The sequence below is a fragment of the Hydra vulgaris genome, chromosome 01 (assembly GCF_038396675.1).
Source record: "Hydra vulgaris chromosome 01, alternate assembly HydraT2T_AEP".
Taxonomy (NCBI): Eukaryota; Metazoa; Cnidaria; class Hydrozoa; order Anthoathecata; family Hydridae; genus Hydra; species Hydra vulgaris.
The window spans coordinates 43,427,094-43,450,000 of record NC_088920.1 but is presented as its reverse complement, the minus strand read 5'-3'; the positions used below and the strand labels follow the sequence as shown (position 1 = coordinate 43,450,000).

Below are 22,907 nucleotides of genomic sequence, written 5' to 3'. Positions count from 1 at the left end.
AAATAATAAAGTTTTTTAACTTAAATAAAATTAATAAATTTGAAATTATTTTAACTTGTTTAAATTAAACCTAAATTCTAGAGTACTTTTTTAAAACATTTTAAAACAGAAAGTTTTTGATATTTTAAAACAATAAAATTTGCTTTTGTTTTTATGATTGTTATAACATTTATAATAACTAACAATTAATGACTTGACTAACAAAGTGAAAAAAATATTCGAGGGAAACCCTGTCAAAGTTAAACATGGTCTGTTTAACTTAAGTAATCCTGCCTAATATTAAAAAGTCTTTGAGCTCTAAAATTATTTTTACAACTATTTTATCAAATGTACTTTTTTTTATAGGAAACACATTAAACTAAACCAAAATGAAAGTCGATACAGACCTTTTTACAGTAGCAGTATACTTGCATAAAGATTTTAATAAAGTCAACTGGTCAATATCTTGCAAAGAACCTCTTCCCTGAAAAAGCAAAAAATATAAATTGTTATAAAATAAGTTTAGAATAATTAATCAACTTCGTCTTTTATAATTAAGCGACACTCTTTTATATAAAGTAAAAACTTACTATTAATAATTGTTTAATAAGGAAACAATTGTTATTCAATTTATCAAAGAGTTTAGTATAATTTCTTTTATTTGAGTACTTCTGATTTATTTCAACAAGATTCTAATAAACAAACATTTGTTGATTTTATTAATAAATAAAAGTCTTTTTTTAACCATTTTGCGCTTTGAGTAGTTGGCATGAGTTTTGTTTTTACAAATTACATACAATTCTTTGTAGTACGACGAACAAAAGAAACAACTAAATCATTCAGTTACTATGACAATGTTAGAACGTTGTTAGCAGTATCTTTAAAAATATTAAAAACAATTCCGCAATGTGCTAGACCCCTGAATTAGCGGTCTATAATGATCAGTATCCTAACAAATTACATTCCAAATGAATTATATTTTTATTTTTTATTTTACTAACCAAAATCAAATTTTAAATACGTCAAACTATATGAAAGCATTTTTTTATGATTAAACTCAAAAGGTAAAAATAAATTACGAGGAGGAAGCAGAACAGCTTTACCACTGATTATGAATAGTGAGTGGGCTTTTTTTATTTTTTTATTTTAATAAGTATTTAAAACAGAAATAAGTAAATTTAAGTTTAAGTGTAACAAATTTGTAAGAATGACATCTGAAGCAAAAAAATTTAAAGATAGTAAACCAATATCTAAGAACTTAAAAACTTTTCTTTTGTGGGGGAAAGAATCAGTTATTGGATACACGGAAGAAAATGGCTTAGTTGTCAAAATATGGTGTAAGATTTGTGCTAGGAACAAAACTGAAATTTTAATGGATGCTTTAGTTAAAGGAGTATCGAATAATTCTTTGACAGCGTTTACGGAGGGAACTTGTGTGGTGACAAAGTATCAGGTAAAATTAAAATAATTAGCTTGTTCTTAATTTGTGACTCCAGGAATTAATTTAAACATAATTTTTCTACCATTATATAACTTATAACTGTAGTTATCTTATAATTTACTATATTACTAAGTGAATATATTTTTTAGAGAATTGCTTAATTTGAACCGTGATTTTTTCTTTGATAATAATAAAGGTTGATCGCCATCTTAGAGGGCAAAGCCATAGATTAGCGGTGCTGATTGATAATGGTAACTTAGAAGATCCTGGAAGTAGTTGTGTTGCTAACCTCGATATGGAAAACTTGTTACCTATTACACAAGACAACCGCGAAGCGTTATTAAAGATGATTAGAACAGCCTATGAAATGGCTCTAAAACCGAGCATGCCACATAGCCATTTCAAGAAACTGATCAAATGCCAAAGACTTAATGGTGTACTGCTTTTAGAAGGAAAAGACAACAATAAAGCAGGTTATTGATTTTTAGGTTCAGTTTCTTTATCGTAATTTGATAAAACAATTCAAATGAAAAAATCAAATTAAAATTACGTTACTATTATAATGAAAGTTTAATTACTTTTTTTTCAAGATTTTACATCCGAATGGTCTTATCCTTTTGATTTATCCATTTGATTTTTTAATTTGAAAAATATTATTTATATTATTATTATTTTTTTTTTTATTGTTTTTTAATTTCATTTTTAGCACGTGAATATATCTCATGCATTGCCAGTGCCATTAAAGAAAAAGTTGCTAAAATTGTCAATGAAACAAACTTTTTCTCCAATCTTTCCGATGGTTCTCAGGCTAGAAAAACAAAGGATGAAAAAGAGTTGATTATTGTGCGCGTTGAACGCGAGGGGACCCCTGCCTGTTTTGTAGTTTCTTTACTTGATATGAACAGTTTGGGTGAAATGAGTGCCAATACCATTAAAAAGGCTATTGATAGCATTTTTATTGAAACCAGTAGTGTTCCTTTAACTGCGTCAGCTTACAAATACAAACTTGTAAGCGCTACAGCTGAAGGAGCTTGCGTAAATTTTTGAATTTATAATGGCGTGTTAACACAATTAAAAAAAGATAGAATGTGGCTGATAAAAATTCACTGCGTAAACCATCGTTTAGAATTAGCAATAAAAGATGCTGTGAAAGATATTTCCCAGTATAAAGAGTGTGAACGTTTTTACATTTCCATATTTAATTTATTTCGCAATTCTGGAAAACTAAAATGCGCAGTTAAAAAAACTGCTGAGGCTTTGAACATTACATATTACACCTTGCCTAAAATATTCAGAACGCGCTTTATAAGTCACAGGAGATGTGGCTTTACAAAACTTTTACATAATTGGCCTTCGCTTATTGTGGGTTTCGATAATGCTCTTGCTGATCGCAACACTAAAGCAGATATGCGTGCAAAACTTTTTGGATTGTCCAAACGGTTGCACGACTACACACTATTATGTATGGTTTGTAATTATTTGGACATCTTAGAAAAGTTATCACCATTATCATTGGTTTTTGAAAAACAAATGTTAATGGTGAATGAATTAAAACCAGCGGTGGATATAACAAAGGCTAGCTTAGCGGAATTAAGCAATGAAGATATTGATAATATTATTGATTCATATTTACTCAAGTTTATAATCAATAAAAAAGATGGTTCAATCAATCTTGTTTCTTCGTATTTCAAAGAAGGTAACGAATTGAAAAAATCAAACCCAGAGTTTGTTGAGATTGAACTCAACAATATGGCTAATCTTAACTTTGAATGTATTCATTCTGCCATTAAAGTAAGAAAATTAGCAATTGAAATCATTCTGCCATTGATAAACAATAGATTTAGTTTGCTGTTAAATTCCATATTCAAATCAATGGATTGGTTAGATCCGCAAGTATGGACAGCAGACAGCATGTATGGTGATGTCAGCATATCTTTATTACTAAACGAATTTTTTTACCCTCTAGAAAAATTAGGAATGGATTTTAAAATGGTTCTTTCGGAATGGAGAGCTGCAAAACTAGTAATAAATGCGCAGTACACCATTGCACTCACACCATTGCAAATATGGCAGAATATTTTTCTTTATCATAAAATTAAGTTTCCAAACTTGAGTCTTTTAGTTGAACTTCTGATGTGTATTGCTGGTTCTAATTCAGCTGTCGAACGCATTTTTAGTATTTTGACTGTGATTTTGACTGATAGGCGTTTAAAGATGAACCACTCAACAATGGAAGACTCAATAATCATAGCAGGGAATGACACGAACTTCACTCAACAAGAACGTGATGATATTTTAAGTCGCGCTGTGGATATTTTCTTAGATAAGCGAAGAGTTTTTTGCCTTGATTCAGCTAATGCTAGCATTGCCACTAATTATAGTAGCAAAGAAAGCTGCACCAGTGAAGATATAAATTCTATATATGAATCGGACAGATAAACAATTTATTATATAATTTTTATCCCACATAATTTTATATTTATGTACATTATATATATATATTATGCATACATAACATATATAGCATTATATATATATGATATCTTTGATTGTCATATTCTTGTTGTACGATTGCATAAATAAGTTGAATTTAATAAAAAGGCAGCGAATAAGCTAATATATGTATATATTATATGCTGTATATATAAAACTTTTTAATAATATAGATCAAAATATGTTATTAAAAAGTTTATACGCTGCCATTTTATTAAATCTTTTAAATATCTGTGTGTATGTGGCTCCAACAATAAGTCAACGTATTAAAATAAAACAAATTTATATTAGCGAATCTTTTTAAAGCATTCGCCAATATAAAATCATTTAACTAGATTAAAGTTATGAAGTTAATTTTTTTGCGTGTATTTTTAAAACTTATTGTTATGCGGACAAACATGGAAACATACTTGAATCTTCTCAAAACATCTATGAAGATGTCATTATAACTGAATGATTTAGTTTTTTCTTTTGTTCGTCGTACTATGAAGAATTGCATGTAATTTGTAAAAACAAAACTCAGGCCAACTATGCTAAGTGCGAAATGGTTAAAAAAGACTTTTTTATTTATTAAATCAACAAACGTTTGTTTATTAGAATCTTGTTGAAATAAATCAGAAGTACTCAAATAAAAAAAATTATACTCAACTCTTTGATAAATTGAATAACAATTGTTTCTTTATTAAACAATTATTAATAGTAAGTTTTTACTTTATAGAAAAGAGTGTTGCTTAATTATAAAAGACGAAGTTTATTAATTATTCTAAACTTATTTTATAACAATTTAATCAGGCAGCTTTTAATTTTTGTAATTGTCTCTCATTGGTCCAGTTGAACTTTTTTTGCACTTGATTATTTTTTGAAATGTTCTCAAAACATCTATGAAGCCGTGGGCAAGTTGTCGCAACTAAATATTGTATGCGTGGTCAAGATCAGAGTGCGATTGCACGCCTTTCCCGACCAAGCCTGTATACATACATATATATATATATATATATATATATATATATATATATATATATATATATATATATATATATATATATATATATATATATATATATATATATATATATATATCTATATATATATATATATACAGTCTTGGCCATAAGTTTGGAACCGATGAATTTTTTTAACATAGGAAAGTTTATATGAAGCGTACGGCATTTAACTGCTTCATCATCGTGTTTATTCAGCATAAGTTGCATAGTTAAATGCCTTCGCGACTTCTTAATCGTTGCAAAACGTGAATCGTATAACTTTACACCGCAGCAGAGCATCGTGAACAATATGACCCTCATTAAGCTGCATTATACACTGTTCAATGCCTAAACTATCGTTCCCTTGAACTAATGTTTACCTGAACTAATATTCGGTTGAACTAATGTTGAAATATACTTACTTATATTAACAAACTATACATTATATTTTAATCAATTAATTAGCTGATTTACATATATATTAACTGCATATCAGTGCGAAAGGTAAGGCTTAACTTCTTATAAGTATAAAATTAATTAATTTATCCTTTTATTGTTATATAAGAAGTAAAAATATGCAAATAAATCGCTTTATTTGTATAAATGTTTGCAAATTATCATTCAATAATATATACTATTCATAAAAATAGATCTATTAATTTATAATTATTTATATTATTAGCAGTAAGTATTCTACATTAACATGTACAGTGCGTAAAATGACTAGAAGTATTGAATTGTCGAAGGAGAAAAGGGCACAGATGATGATCCTACACCAGCAGAATTATTCTCACAGTAAAATAGCTGGTATACTGCACATATCTAAGTCTGCTGTCACCAAAGGCATTGCAAGAGCAAAGCAGTTGGGCACTCTGGAATCCAGAAAGAGGTCTGGACGACCTCGCATAACTTCTGCCACAACGGATCGGGTGATACATCGGCTTGCTGCTGCAAATCCAACATGGTCATCTCTCCAGATAGCAGTAAATTCATCACTTCCTGCCAGTACAAGAACAATCAGAAGACGCCTTTTGAAGGAATTCAAGCTGCCATCATGTCGTCCAGCAAAGAAAGCCATGTTAAGTAAAAAGAATATCCGTGACCGCTTGACATTCTGTCGCAAGTACAAAGACTGGACTGCACAAGACTGGAAAAAAACTATGTTTTCAGATGAGTCAACTTTTTCTCAGTTTGCCTCATATATCAGACATGTCAGGAGACCTGCAAAACAAAGATACAACATCAGGTATGTTGTTCCCACTGTGAAGCAGGCGCCTACCGTTATGGTGTGGGCAAGTTTCTCGGCATCAGGTCGAGGTGGCATATGGTTCATGCCAAAGAATACAACCATCAATGCTCAAGTTTACCTTGGGATATTAAAGGAAAAGTTGAACACTCACATGAACATTCTGAAATGTAAGGTATTTCAGCATGATGGTGCACCCTGCCACAGAGCAGCAGTTGTAACCAACTGGCTAAGACAGAAACATATCGAAGTCTTGGGTCCATGGCCTGGCTCAAGTCCTGACCTAAACCCAATAGAAAACATGTGGACAATGATTAAGCAGAAGGTTGCTGCCACAAATCCAACGTCAGAGAAGTCTCTGATTGATGCCATCAAGCGTGTATGGACAACTGCCATAACCCCAGAATACTGCGCGAAATTGTCCGATTCAATGCCAGCGAGAATAGCAGCAGTACTGGGTGCCAAAGGACATTATTCAAAATACTGATACCATTTTTTACATGACAGAATATTTACTTGTATATAATATTTAAAATAAAAATGATTTCAAAAGTTTTTGTTGATATTTTGGGTATAAAAAAAGTAATTATATCAAAAAACCTAATCGGTTCCAAACTTATGGCCAAGACTGTATATATATATATATATATATATATATTTATATATATATATATATTTATATATATATATATATATATATATATATATATATATATATATATATATATATATATATATATATATATATATATATATATATATATATATATATATGTATATATATATATATATGTATATATATATATATATATGTATATATATATATATATATATATATATATATATATATATATATATATATATATATATATATATATATATATATATATTTATACATATATATATATAGTAAAAATAGACTTATTAATTCGAATAGTTTTGTTAATGAAGCCAGGCAATGGAAAATAGATCCCAATGAATTTTAAGTTTCATTTGATATAGTTATTTATATCCGTAGATCATCCTAGTCATATTTTAAAAATCCGGAAAATTGTTTTAATAAATTATCCGGAAAAATCCAGTATTTGTTTTCCCTTATTTTCTTTTTAATTTTGCTTTCAGCTAAGTTATTTCTAATTTTTTTTTGACACTTTTCATAATCTTTCTATGAGTGATGAGTGAAAAAGCTTAAAAAAAAATATATTGCAAAAATATATACCTCAACTTGCATGTATTGAAAATGTTTAGGATATCCGGAAAAACTAAGTTTAAAAAAATATCCGGAATTCCAGAAATATCCAGACAGAGATAATCCCTGTATATCAGTCTATACCCATTAACGAAGCTATTCCAGTTATTATTGATATATTAAATAATGACATTGAGGAATTAAAGAGTCTAACTAAACTTTTGCTTGTAGACACACCAATTAATAGAACTTTCATGAAATAGTTTTTTACTTCTTAAAAATACTTTTTTAATAAAATCTAAATTCCTTAACAAGCTAAAAAAATCTGTTAAAAATATAAAAACATTATATAGCAATAATTAAACAAATTTAAAAAAAAAATTATTCTAATTTATTATTCTAATTCTAAAAAATTTTCTAATTCTTAATTAGATTAAATCTAAAATGAAAATTCTCATTAAACCAAGTTTATTTTACTCTCATTGTTTTATTGAAAAACCATATAATACAGGGCTCGAATTAAGCGCATCACCAATTGCGATTACTTTTCACACCTTCGAGATTAGTTTTTTCCAAAAAATAATATTTTCGCAATTGGTTTTTTGTTGTTTATTTTTTTTCTTATTTAATTTTTTTTTGCCATACTTCAAAGTATTTTTTTTAAGTTTTTTAGGGGCACATAAAAAAATACATCACGTTAAATTTATTTTTTGAATTTCATTCAACATAAAGTGCTTTTGAATTTAAGTTACTTTAAATCTCTGCGTGGAAGCCTATAAAAATTTAAAGTCAAACTTAGTTTGATTTATTGAATGGATTAAGTACATAGCAGTAAATTTACCTATAAACTAAATCAAAACAATCAGTTAAGTTACTACAGTAACTTACAGTTACTTAACTATTAAGTTTACTTAATATACTCAAAGACTCGCAAAAGCAATACAAATGTTTCTATATATATCTTTTGCAATTGAAATATGAGATTTAAAAAAAAAAAAAGAAAATTTAAAAGAATTTTAATAAATAAATAAATATATCTAATTGTAGCTGCGTCTGTAATACCCAGTGGCTTAGTGAGGTCATTTCTGAAAGTTAAACGTTTATCTAACTACAGTAACAATATCAGATTTAGAACATATAACAAGTGAGAAAGTTTTATTTAAATCATAAACATTTTGAAAAGTTAATTATTTTTTCTTCTTGAATATAGTTTTAAAATTAGAAACATCGCAGTGATTATTGCCAACAATAAACCAAAAATTAAAATTTTAAAAAAAGTTAAATTAAAAAGATATTTATTATTTTACTACTGATCGAAGAATTTTTTTTTCAAAAAAATAATTTTAATATAGTTAAATATAATAGTTAAACTTAAAGAAATATAATTCGATTTGTTAGACCAAATTTTTCTCTCACTTTTTATTACAAAACAATTTGAAAGAAAAAATTGAATGAAAACATCAACTTAAAAACCATTTGAACGAAAAAACTATTTGTAATTAAATTTTTAATAGTATGGTAGACCAAGAAGCAATTAATTATAAAAAACGTGGTATCTAATGTTTTTTTGCTTGTTTGGTGTGTGTATATATATATATATATATATATATATATATATATATATATATATGTATGTATATATATATATATATATATATATATATATATGTCTGTATATATATATATATATATATATATATATATATATATATATATATATATATATATATATATATATATATATATATATATATATATATATATATGTCTGTATATATATATATATACATATATATATATATATATATATATATATATATATATATATATATATATATATATACATATATATATATATATATAGACATATGCATGTTTTGGTGCAAATATGAAGTTTAAAGTTTGATGGCGATAACGTTTTAATTAATTAGAACAATTCTATTTAATTAATTCGCTTTATTTTAAGTGTTTTATGTTATTAATGTTATAAATTGTATAAAACAGCGTCACAAAGTTGTTTTCATCAAAGCAAGCTCTTTATATTGTCAGAACAACTTTGCAGTTTGTTTTGTTGTTATTTTATAGCTTTTAACAATAACAATTTTATACTCTTAAAAAATAACACATATTTTATCATCAGCACGAAGGATTAAATAGTTTTCTATAGGGTTGAAAATTGTATTGCAATAAACTTATAGTAATTATATAATTTTATAAAACCCATTTCTTTGTTACAAAAACTTGCGTTTTATCATCGTAGTATTTGGGTATTCTTTAAATATTTCAACAAAAAATATAAAATAATAAAGACCCACAAGCGAAAAATTGTACGTCTTTTAGTCAAATTTTTATAGTCAATTCAAGAATCCCTAATTTTTTTAAAAAAGAAATAAATACATGTATTTTAAAGACTTATTAATAAATATTTCTTTTAAAGTGTTTCACACAGTTTTTAAGTATATTTTTGTAATAGTCTAAAATTAAAATTTTCACACAGTAAATGTTTAATATGGTTTATAGATATGTAAATAAAATTAGAAGAATGAAATAATCAGGAGTTATAAAAAAATTGTATACAAGTTAATTTTTACAGAAAATATTTTTATCAATTATTATATATTGATGTCGTTATCATTAGTTGTTTAATTTAGATTAACTACTATTTGTAAAAAAAACCTTGAAAAAAGCAACTGTTAGATTATTTAACTGATGCTCTAACATAAACTATTTTAAAACTGTTAGAAATATTATAATAGACATCTATGTAAAAGTAAAAACAATTACAATTATATAAAATACATTAAAACTCTAACCAAACTCTCACTTATTAAAAAAACATTGGAACTCCAACCACACTCTCACTTATAAAAAAAGCTTTTTATAGATTTAACAATAGTATGGGGGGAAAAAGAAAAGTAAAATTTTGTATTTAGATTTTTTCTATGTTAACTCAAGTCCAATTATTTTTTGAGATTTTCAATCATTATTCTGTGGGCAAAGAAGTAAAAACTTTTAATGTTCATATAAAACTGCTTTTTTATATCATTCTATTGCTCTAAATTTTTCTTTTATTAACAATATAACTACATAGACTAAATTTTTTTTTTTTCAAATATCATTTTCATTGACCACTTGACTGGTAAAAAAAATTCCCCAATTTTATGTGATGTCTTGTCCTAACTTTTTGCTCACTTAATTTAGTTACTCCTTTGAAGTTAATTTGCAATATGACACAAGAAAGCAATGTGGATGCTTTAGTAACAGAAAGTCAAACGTAAAGTTTAGTTACGATAAATTAAGTGAATCTATGTGGTAGTGACATTAACTATGAAAAAGTCAATAATAAAGTTTTGTGCATATCAAGTAATAATGACAAGTGAGCAAGAATAAGTGAGAAGAAACAAGATATTTAGTATCTTATAAAAAGTCATTTTAAAAAAAAAAAAAAATGAAAGTTTATTGGTTGCGTGGAGACATAAAGAAGTATAGTACAATATAGACAATATATTACAAAGATATAAGAATAGTGAAAAAGAGAACTAAAAATACATGAAAAACAAAAATAAATTAACAAAAATGATGCGACAACTAAGTTGATAATAAATGACAATTACTCATATTCAAAAGATTCACAAAAAAAAAAAATTATAAAAAAGATTAAATAACTAATAAAAACCATTTAATTATCTTGGATATTTTGATGTCCATAAGTTAAGGTGTTGATTGTAATAACTAAACTATAAAATATAAGTATACTTTTAAAAGAGTAGCAGCCGCTCCACCAAGCAAGAGTATTGGAGATTCAGCCATTTGTGCATTTTTAATTGCTGTAATTGTATTTGTGACGCCTAATTATAAACAAAATCAAACAAAAACTGTTTTAAAGCCAATGGTTGATTTAAATTTGATTTAATAAATTGTAAAGATTAAAATTATACTATTGTTGTAATGATATAATGAAATATCTTATAAATATACCTGGCCCAGCAGTAACAGCAGCTACACCAACTGTTCCTGATAAACGAGCAACTGCATCTGCAGCAAACACTGCATTAACCTAAAAAAAATTATCATCTTAGGTCTAATGTTTTAATGTTTTACTTTAAAAAAGAGAGATTTAAGTACCTCATGACGTGTATCTATAACTTTTATCCCTATATCTTCACATCCTACAAGAATTGGTGAAATATGACCGCCACAGAGTGTAAAAATATATTTAACACCATGACTCTAAAAAATTCATAACAAATAATTTACTCTTACAAGTAATAAAATATCATCACCATCCTCTTCCATGATGGTGATGATGGTAATAAAAATTATAATCAATCATCATCGTCATTCTTTTTTTTTGTATAGATACAGTGTCATTAAAACTTTTGTAAAATTTTAAAAACCAATTTTTAATACTTTTAAACTTAAAATTTGACTCAGTGATACTTAAAGGAAAAAAAATTTGTTTTAGAAAAAGCTTTTGCTTTTAGAATAAAATTTATTAGTTGATTTTTGCTATCAATCTACACATATTCATCTGTAATATGCATGAGTTTTATTTGATTTGGCAACCAAAGTGCTTTGGTTGCCAAATAAAAAAAATTATAATAAAAAAAACTAAAAGCATAATATTTAGAAAACAAAGAGAGAAGTAGAACTAGTAAAATATAATTCATGATAAAATTTTCATTCATTTGTAAATAAAATTTTACATTAGGTAGGTCTGTCAACAAGATTTGTCATACATAACTTTTTGCATCTATCCATGCAGCAGAGCAATTGTATGTATATAATAAGAGATCAAAGTGGCTTGGATCTCTCATTATATACATACAATTTAAAAAAAAAATTTTTTTAGAAATTTCATGTGTGTTTCAATAATGCACTCTAAGATTTTATGTTTCTTTTGGACTCTAAGATCTTGCACATGTAGAGCTGACATTTATTGCTTTACAAAAACTCTTAATTCTGATTCATTGTTATTGCTAAACTTATTTTTTACACTTATTTAATATTATTAAATTGCTCAGACCAACAAACTGGAAAACACACATGCTTATCTCGACAATATAATCATTGGTGGAAAAGATGCCCAAGAGCACGATAAAAATCATAGCCGCTTTCTACATGCAGCTAAAAATGCCAACAAAGAAATAAATAAAAGAGCAAATTTAAAAAACTCATATCGAATTCTTAGGCCATATAATTGAAAACAGAACCTTGAAACCTGACCCAAAAAGATATGAAGCTTTTATGAATATGCCCAAAAACCTCAAAAGAACTAAAACGAATGATAGGTTTGTTCACCTATTAAGCAAAACGGATACGCTTCACAAGTTAACTCTTCCACCTACTCAGATATAGAGAATTTTCTAAATAGGGCCTGACCCACATTTTAAAGAAGCAATTAAAAAGCTCAAAATTAAACTTGTAGAAGTTTGCCTAGCCTCAGCCAATTTCAAAATTCCGCTAACTATTAAAACAGATGCCTCTGACACAGCACCGGGAGGAAGATTACAACAACTAGACAGACCCGTGGCCTTCTTCTTAAAAACACTAACAAACGCTGAAAGGAAAAACGCAACTATTGAGAAAGAAGAGGCTGTCAGGCTTGGCCAGCAAGGCGTGTGATTTCCCGTCATAATATGACCACGCAAATACTATTTGATTTTACTTAACTTGACCATGGTTGTTAATAAAGTTTAAAAATTTGTATACGTTTTAAAAATGCGCTAAAAAAATTATCTTAACTCAACTATAAAAAAAACTTATCGTTGAAGAAGCAAAAAATTTTTGTAAAAAAAATAGCGAAAAACAAAATAAAAAAATAACTTAACTAAAACTAAAGTAGCAAAAATAAAATTAAAACTTAACTAAAATAAATAATAAACTATACCGATAAGATTACCTAAATTACGTTTAGAATAAATAACTTTAAATCGTTTATCTTTACTAATGTTTTTATAATTTAATATTATGCGAAACCCTTTTTAAATAAAGTAACCACTTACAACTGACAATTGTTTAAGAAACGCGTACATTTAAAAGTTTAAAAAAGATTCTTAACAATTCTTCACACAAAAAGTAAAAATAATTAAATTATTTATTTAAAAAATTGTTATAATTTTTTTTTATTTAAAAACATTTATAATAAAAAATAAATACTTATATAAATATAAAAGAACATATATTATTCATTAATGTTTTTATAAAAAATCATTAGTAGTGATTTGTTACTTTATTTAAATGCGTTTCAATAATATAAAAACGTAAGTAAAGATCAAAGCTATTTAATTCTTTAAAAGTCTTTTTTTTTTTCTTCTCAGCAAAAACTTTAATGATTCTAATATAAAGTTAAGAGACCTTATTAAAGTCATCGCTTATAAAAATTTTTTTTTTCTTTTTAATTTTTATTTTTGTTATTTTTACTTATAAAAAAATCTTATATAATTAAATAATATAAATAAAAAATTATACAACTTTCAATGATACTTTAATTAAAATCATTAGCTACTTTATTTAAAAGCGTTTTGCTAATAAAAAAACGTTAGTAAAGAAACTGTGTCAAAATTATTTATTTTCAACATAATTAAAAACTAATTATTTCAGCGCATTTGTTTAAAATCGTGGTTAAATCATCAAAACGAAATATTATATTAAGACTTGAAATCACACGCCTTCCTGGCCTGGGCTGTCATAGTAGAATGCTGTAGAAGATGGAAACTCTTAAATAATTCAGTACTATATATTATTATAATTAAAAATCAAAGATCTATTTCCCTTATTTTTAATAAACAGAGTTCAACGAAAATTAAATGTGAAAAACTAACTTGCTGGCATTTAGAATTAGCAGACATTATACAATTTTATACAAATCAGGAAACTAAAATATTGTAGCCGGTGTCCCTTTTTGATGTTATTCAACTTAAAATACCAATAAAACTTTTTACACTATTCATTCCTAACTATGCTATCCCAGAGTTAAAAGAATGGTACATTATTGCAAAAATTAAAAAACCAAAAAACCAAAATGTAGTGACACAACAGCTGACACTGTAATACAACACCTTTTCAGTCTCTTTTCATTATTTGGTGCACCATCAACTATACACACAGTTTGAAAGTATAAAACTCAAAGTATTTCTAGAAAGAAATAGTGTCATTAAAACACGAACTACTCTATATCACCCAAAAGGCAATGATCAATATAAAAAATAATTGGAAAAATTCTTAGTCAGGCCCTGAAAACATTAAGTCTTGAAAAAGATAGATAAGGGGTAGCATTGCAAAAGACTCTATTGTCTGTAAGAGAACTTCTGTGTACTGCTACTAATGAAACACCCCCATCAGAGGATGATAAATTATTAACACTCATCAATAATAGGTAGGGAACTACCAAACTTCCTAACAAAACAGGTATCAACAATCCTAAAGAGTTGTTAGATAAGAATAAAGGGAGATCTACTTGTTGACAGTTAATCTTTTAAAAACAGTATCGCCCCACTTTGCACATGTCAAATTATTCAACAACAACAAAAAATTTTAATTTTAATTTACCTCCCCAAAGCCATGAAGACCATTACAGTCAAGGAGGCTACTTTTAGTTTTGGTTACAACCCTCTTAACTCTATAACTCTGAAACTGGAACCTTGATGAACAAGGCCGCTGCGTGGAGAAACAAGTTGAGCGCGGTACTACCAGGGACATGGTAGGGATCGAACTCGTAACTTCTCACTTATGAGACTACCGCATCTCACATTACCTACAACAACAATACCTAGCCAACCTTCTAAACAAAAAGTTCCTACTCCTGACACACAATCTAATATATCCTCAAGAACAGGATGTACAATTAAAAAGCTAAAGTTTCTTGATTACTACTTTCCTTCATTGATTGTTGTCCGAGAGTAAGTCATTACACTGTTTTAAGAATGTTTTATACACTCGTATAAAACTTTCTTAAAACAGAGAAGACTGTTATATTTTAACGTGTATCTAATTAATATCACTTCCTGTCATTTGAAATAATACGGTTGAATGAACTGAATTTATTTCCATTTTTTAGTTCTTAATATATGTTTAACTTTATATTTGATAAAAGCCAAAATATTTGAGATTAAATATTCAAGACTTTTTTATTACGGTTTCATAACAATTTAACCATATTATTTCAAATGACAGGAAGTGACCTCAATTAGATAGGTGTTAAAATATATTTTATATATTGTTATATATTTTATATATACTATATACTGTTATATATAACAGTTAATGTCTAATTACCAACAAACAAAAAATCAAAAAGAAAAATATTTTTCATCCACTTTAATAGAATAAACCTTTTTTTTTTTAATTTTCTTTTTTATCACTCCTGTTTATCACAATAGTTGTGTATTGGCCAAGTTGTTATCACAATAGTTGTGTATTGGCCAAGTTGTTATCACAATAGTTGTGTATTGGTCAAGTTGTTGAAAGAAAAAACAGTATAACTATAACAGTTAAGTTTTATATATTAACTCATAGCAAAATATTCAATTAACTTCTAATCAAGTGTTTATATCATTTAAAATATATATATGTAAATATATAGAGGTATCTAAAACTACTTATTGCGCACAGTAAAAGTTGTTTATCATTTGATTTTTTTGTTTCAATTAGTCATAAAAAGTCACTAATTTATTCAGAAACTCTTATATGTAATAGAGTCGTTACCAATGAAGAGTTATGTAATATTAGTTTAAACGAAATTCACTCATGCTTTGTTTAGAATGGATACAGCAGAGAATTTATAAATAATAGGACTATCCGCAACAAATCAATAGAACGCATTAAACATATTAATTCTTACTAGGGCATGGAAACCGGTAATGAGAAACCGGTTTTTACCAGTAATTTTTATTCCCAAAAACTACCGTTACCGGTTTTTTCTCAATCTATTACCGCGGTTTTAAAAATGATATTTTGTTAATTAAATAATTTGGTATTTTGCTTTCATTTTAATTTGGCAACTCCTAAAAGAAGCAACACAGTGAGAGAAAGCAGTTCTTTGATGAAAAAGCAATAAACACAAAGATGACCTTCGTTGCAGGAAACAATAATTTCGAGGTATGGAAGCACTTCTTACACAGCAAGGATCTGCAGCTGGCGAAGTGCAAAACTTGTAGCAAAGAAATCAAGTGCAAAGGTGGATCTACCAGTGGTATGAGATCTCATCTCAAATTAATGCATCATATCCAGGCCGATGCTATGAAACAAGTATCAGCCAAAGTTGAACAAAAAGTTGGAAAAATTGATCACTTCTTTGTGACCCAAAAAGATTCCTTGGCAGTTGTCTTGTCCGAGTTAGTCGCCATTGATGGATTACCAATTCGAGTACTGGCAAAAAGTCAACGTTTAAGAGCGGCATTGGGAGCTCAAAGATACCACTTGCCAAAAGATGCAAAATCGATCAAAGCAATTATTATGAAGCACTGTTTTGAGGTTAAAGACATTTAAAAAAAGCAGTAAAGAAATGAAGAAAGACAAAATTTGTTTTTGCATTACTCTTGATGAATACACATCATCTCGTAACAGAAGGTTTATTAATATCAATGTTCATGTCAAGAATCGGCATTGGAATTTGGGAATGGTAAGAATTTTTGGCTCAATGCCAGCGGATAAAGCTGTGACCATTGTTAGAAAAAAGCTAAAAGAATTTGGAATTTGTCTGGACTCTGATATTGTGGCAGCTACAACTGATGGAGCTGCTGTAATGAAAAAATTTGGAAAAGTTATTTACCAACCCATCAATTGTGCTTGGCACATGGCATCCACTTAGCAGTCTGTGATGTTTTATTAAAAAAATCATCTTAATTACTGACACTTTCAGGTAGTAATTGAAGATGATCAACCCCCTGAAGTCCGTCAAGATCTGAGACACATTATTTTAAAAGTAAGATGTTGTGTACGCCTGTTTCGCAAGTCCCCTGTCAAAAACGATGATATTCTTCAAAAGCACGTACTAGCTGAGTTTAAAAAAGAATTATCACTTATACTTTACTCAAAAACCAGGTGGAACAGTTTGGCGGACATGATGTCTCGATTTGTTAAGCTAAAGAAGCCTATCAAGATGTCCTTGATCGAAAATTACATAAATTCACATTTGATAAAGCCTTTTAAACTGTTGTGTGTAAATTAAATATTTTAATTTACTGTTTAAAATTAAACTGTTGTGTGTAAATAAATATTTTATTTTGTAAATAATATTCATTTTTATTTAATATTTGAAATTAAGTGTTTTTCACATTTCTGATTTTTTTTATATATATACTTAGAATTGAATTACATCTAAAGATGGAAATCAAATCATAAATCACACTCATGTTAAAGATCTTATTAAAATAAATCTCAGTGAACAGTTTTTTAAATCACTTTTGAAAACAAAAATGATTAAATATGCAAAACAAGTGTAAAACCACCATGGAGATATGTATACAGCGGTACACATTAGTGTGATAATAACATATGCAAATAAAACATTTAATTAAAATTTAATGAAATTCTTGCTGAAATGTAAATGCCCTGAGTGCACTACTTATTGGTCAAGCTGTTTTATAAAATAATTAATATTATATAATTTTTACATAATTAGAAATAATTTACCTGTAATTAAACATCATTAAAAACAAACTTATCCATAAATTATTAGTTAAGTTAATATCCAAAATTTTATTTTTAAAGATATTCAAAATATTGGATTAAAATAAAAACATTAAAAAATACCTGCAAGACCTGAGCAACTAGCTCGCCACCATGGCGTTTAGAGTTCCTATCAACCTATCAAATAAAAACAAATCATTTATTATAGTTATTGAAATAACATAATGATCATTCTGGAACAGACAGTGTGATCTTGCTTGTCTTGTGTTTCAGAGTTTGAGGTTTAAGCAAGTGTTGTTTCAATGAATCAAAAATTATATAAAAATTAAATCCCCTTTTATATCCCCAGTAACCTTGGGGAGGTGAATACAGTAATAAAAAAGTACAAATTTAGTCTACATTTATCTCATCAACAAATATAAATTATGTTACCTTTATGAATTAAATATTTAGATGTATACAAGTTGGGATATGAATTGAATCCATATATGAGATTGTATGAGATTGTACAAGTTGGGATATGAATTAATTCCATTAATGTGATTGTTTAAGTCAGGATAGATTGAAATTTTAAGTTATGTATTTTTTATTTGTAGTTTTATTTTAGTTTTTTTTCAAATTAAATTATTGGAAATTTTTTTTTGCTGTAAAGAAGCTGAAATATAAAAAAACGAAAATCCTGGATATGACTCAAAATATCATAGAGAACAACTATAACTTTAAAAAGTTCATAAAGTTGATCAATCTTAATCAAACCAAATAATTTTATAGAGGCAGACATAATGGACTCAAGAATGTTTTCAAAAACTCAATACAATTATGTCAATTGTTTATAAACTTTATATATGAATAAAAAAACTTAAAACAGTCAATTAGTTAAAAACTTTAAATTAAAAAAAAAAAGTTTAACATTTTAAAAACTTTTTTGGAATACGGTTGAACAATGTTTGTTCAGATTCTTTGTTTGTACTCTCAAATCAAATTCTTAGGCTGTCTAATAATTCGAAAAAAGTAAAAATTTCCTGTGAAATAGAAGATATGCTTAGTAAAAAATATGGAGCTATTGTGATACACAAGAAGCTCATTTCTGAAACAACCTGACAAAGAAAATAAGTGTGATAATGAAGAGAAGATATTTTTTAACCTTGAGGAATTATACATTACTTTTTGCGTTACTTGCCAAAGGTCTCAATGCTAATTGCAAAAGGTCTCAATGTTATATAGCAATGGAGCTCATTAATATTGAGATTAGGCATGCTAGCAATTAGCTTCTGGTAGCTAAAGTCAAAATTAATTTAAAAAAATATACTATTTAATATAAATTTAAGACAATATTTTGTTCATTTAAATAATAATCAAACTAATTATGCTAATTTATTTTATTTATGTTAAAATCATTTAACATTATTAAAGTAAAAGATATAAAGATAAGTAAGATATAAAGAAAGTAAAAGATATAAAGACAACAGTTTTTTTGGATTACAACTTGTACTTGGTACTAAATTCAATTAAGAATTTACAATAAGTAATTGTAATATTATTTTTAATCAAAATATGATTTAATTATTTTTAATTATGAAAATAATAATTTATTTTTTTTCTTAACTTAAGAATTCTGTTTTTAACTTCTTTTAAGTTTTTACTTAAGTTAATTTTTTTTGTAAGCTGCTGTTTACCATAGCTTAATGAAATTTGTATAAACTTATTTTGATGTCTGCTCACTCCAAAATAAACACTTTTGAAATTTTTTTTCATAAAAGTGGAAATTTTCATTGGATAATGTCATGTTTTCCAACTTGATTGTCAAGAAACTCAGGTAGGTGCCTAATGAAAGCACAACCTTTGAGTGTAGATATCATCATGACAACCCTACTACTCGCAACATGCAATCAGTACTTGAGGCTTTTTGTTGAGTAAAGGATAGAGATTGTACCTCAATAAAAATACTCATACTGGGCTGTTAACTATATCCAGCGACTGCCCTGTAGGCAAAGACTTTAAAGATAAGCAAAAAACTTCTGTTGACCAGCCTCACATTCTTTCCTCATTTAATAAGCTGGCATAGATGTAAACTTGTGTCAAGTTGTTTTTGCCTAAAATATTCAAAGTTGGACCTTTTTGACTCTTCTCATGGATTTTTGCTTGTGCTTCTATCTGAGTGGCTATGCTACTCTTTGTTATATCCTAATGAGATTACAACTCAAAACTCAGTTCTGAGCATAACAGTTCTGAGGCCAGTTGGTCCTAAAGTTTCCCAAACTTTTTGTTAGCTCTCAGTGGCTGATTTTATTAACAGCTGTATAATATCAGAGTATTAACAGTGTTATCTAGTGCACGGAAATTGTGCCCATAAGTGCTTTTGGTGTAAATTGTTTAAAAAACATAAGAAGCCTTTTGTTGTGACTTTGGATTGATTCAGCATTGATGGCAGTTGTCTTTTAGTCGCAAAGACTTCAAAATCAGTTACTTCACCTGGGCGTATACTTACAAATCAATCATCAAATTTAAATCATTAAACTATTATTTTATATGCTTTTACCTAACATTTCTTAACTCAATCACCTTTCTTTTTTTTCTTTAATCTAAAAGAGTGCAGAGTTTTCCCAAGACTTGAGATTCATCCTATTACTTCTTATTACTACCTTAAAGCTGGCTGAAATTCTTCTTATGATTTTCATTGTGATAGTCCTTGAAATGTTGTCTTTCTGCTGATATTATGCCTCCATTAGAATTATCAGGATTCTAAAATACGCTAAAGCTTTTACATTTTTTCTAGTTGTTTTTAAGTTAAGCCTCTCTCTACCCCATGATTTTTTCCTTCTTGTGTAGCTACTGTTTCTAATCATAACCATTGCTTTCTGAAAGCTTTAGAAAATGATTTAGAAAAAATGAAGTTCATATTTTCTTCTACAACTTTTTAGACAACACACATTACTTTATTATTGCAAGAAATTGACACAAAAAGGTATTGCCTGATGCTAAGGTGTGTTGTCGTCAGATTATTCCTCATTATATCTCTGAGATATAATGAGGAATAATCTGAGATAAAAAATGAGAAAATATCTCATATTTTAATCTCAGAAATTAGATTCTAGAGATTTTTGGGAAAAAAAATTTTGGAAAATATACTATGTTATTAAAATATAACTACATTATTATTAAAGACAAGTCTAACATTTTAAACTCTCATATGTGAATTTTTGAACTCTCATACATGGATTTTTGAACTCTCATACATGGATTTTGAACTCTCATACATGGATTTGAATATTTTATTCAAATATTACTATTATTATTAAGGTTATTTGTTACTTTAACTCTTCTGCAGCTTGTGGTCTAGACAAAGTTCATTCAATATTCAATATTAGACTTGTGGTTCAGACAGCACTCCATTCACAGTCTAAGTGTTTTCCAGAATTCTCTTCAATGCTCTTTAAATTATTTAAAGAAGTGCTTAACCGAATCTTGTTTTTCTGTCTGCTTGAAATGACATCTGTGATTCTAATTTTTAAAAGTTATAGAAATTGTTTTGACTCCTCTAACTATCACCCAATCAATCTTCTTACCATTATTATCAAACTCTTTAAATTCATTAACTTTATATTCAATTCACAAAATAATATTATCTCATCTTGAGTCTAACAACTCTCTGATAATTAATAAAGATTTCGAACCTCTCATTCTATTTCTGACTAGCTAACCTTTAAAACAGAAGTTTTTATTGTGCATTAGATGGAAGCGGTGAGACAAGGGATCAATATTTAAAAGAGCTGGTTTATTTCATAGGCTTCACATGGTGTATCAGGAAATTTTTTTCAAATTATTATATCATTCCTTTCTAACGGTAGTATAAAAGTTGTCTTTGGTTGACAATACTCTCTTTTACTTCTAGTAACATCTGGGTTATTATACGCTTTCATCTTTGGTACTGTATTGTTCTTCATCTGTGTTAATAGCTTTCCTGATAATCTAACCTTTAAAGTGTTTTATTCGTTAATGATACAACTATATACTCCAATCAAAACAAAATGTCTTTTTGATCATCTAAACAATTGTCATTATTAGTTTAATAATCTTAAATCTGATCACTTGTCACTGACAGCTTGGGGCTTGCCGTGGCTGGTAAATTAACTTGTTTGTTTTTTAATCTTAATTTGAGAAAACGGAAATTAGAACATCTGCTAATATTTACCAGCTGACACCATATTTAAACTTTTTATAAAGTACAAGTCTTGGCCCGGCTTACAGGGCGTGCGGCCCGGTTCTTCAAACAGGGCCCCCATTTAGAGAGGGCCCCTTTCCACAAAAATATATTCCTGTTACAGTTGCATCTGCAGAACGAACTTTTCAAAGCTGAAGTTGTTGAAATCGTATTTGCAATTTTTAATGTCTCAGGAGATGTCTAAGACTTAATGGGTTGGCGGTTATCGCGATCGAGCATAAGCATTTGGAGAAAATTAGATATGAAGAGTTGATTGATAATTTTGGTTTTAGAAACGCTAGGAGAATTGCACTTTTCAAATGAATATTTTATTTTATAAAACTGGTTTTTATATTTGTGTTGTTATTTATAAAAAAAAAAGTTAGTTTAGGGGGGCCTCATTTTATATTTTGGCACAGGGCCCCTGATATCTGTAGATGGCCCTGATTCTTGTATGTTGCACTTTGAACTTAAAAGAGCCTTTTAATAAGTCAAGCATTTTAATAACAGATACCTGATATTTACATTTATTTCTGCTACTACAGCTCTAAATTTTCAGCTGCAATATTTTGTTGAAAATACTAAAATGGATAAATTATGAATTACTTCCAGTAAATTTAATAGAACTTTGAATTTGAATAGAACTTTGTTTATAAAATCTGATTTGGTAAAAATTTTGACTACTTTTGCTTTAATATATTATAACCAATTTAAAATTGTTTAAAAAGCTAACTATGTTGCTA

The 22,907-nt window shown here is 27.5% G+C and overlaps 1 protein-coding gene across 1 annotated transcript in view; it reads right to left on the bottom strand.

Annotated features, from left to right (window-relative positions):
• LOC100204139 (2-hydroxyacyl-CoA lyase 2) overlaps positions 1-22,907 on the bottom strand; it is a 41,802-nt gene that overhangs the window by 17,796 nt on the left and 1,099 nt on the right. Inside the window, exons 2-6 of the mRNA XM_065788264.1 lie at positions 18,087-18,140; positions 11,457-11,561; positions 11,310-11,388; positions 11,088-11,179; positions 387-463 (exon numbers count right to left, since the gene is read on the bottom strand). Coding sequence (XP_065644336.1) covers positions 387-463; positions 11,088-11,179; positions 11,310-11,388; positions 11,457-11,561; positions 18,087-18,140 — 407 coding nt within the window. The remainder of the gene's footprint in view (positions 1-386; positions 464-11,087; positions 11,180-11,309; positions 11,389-11,456; positions 11,562-18,086; positions 18,141-22,907) is intronic.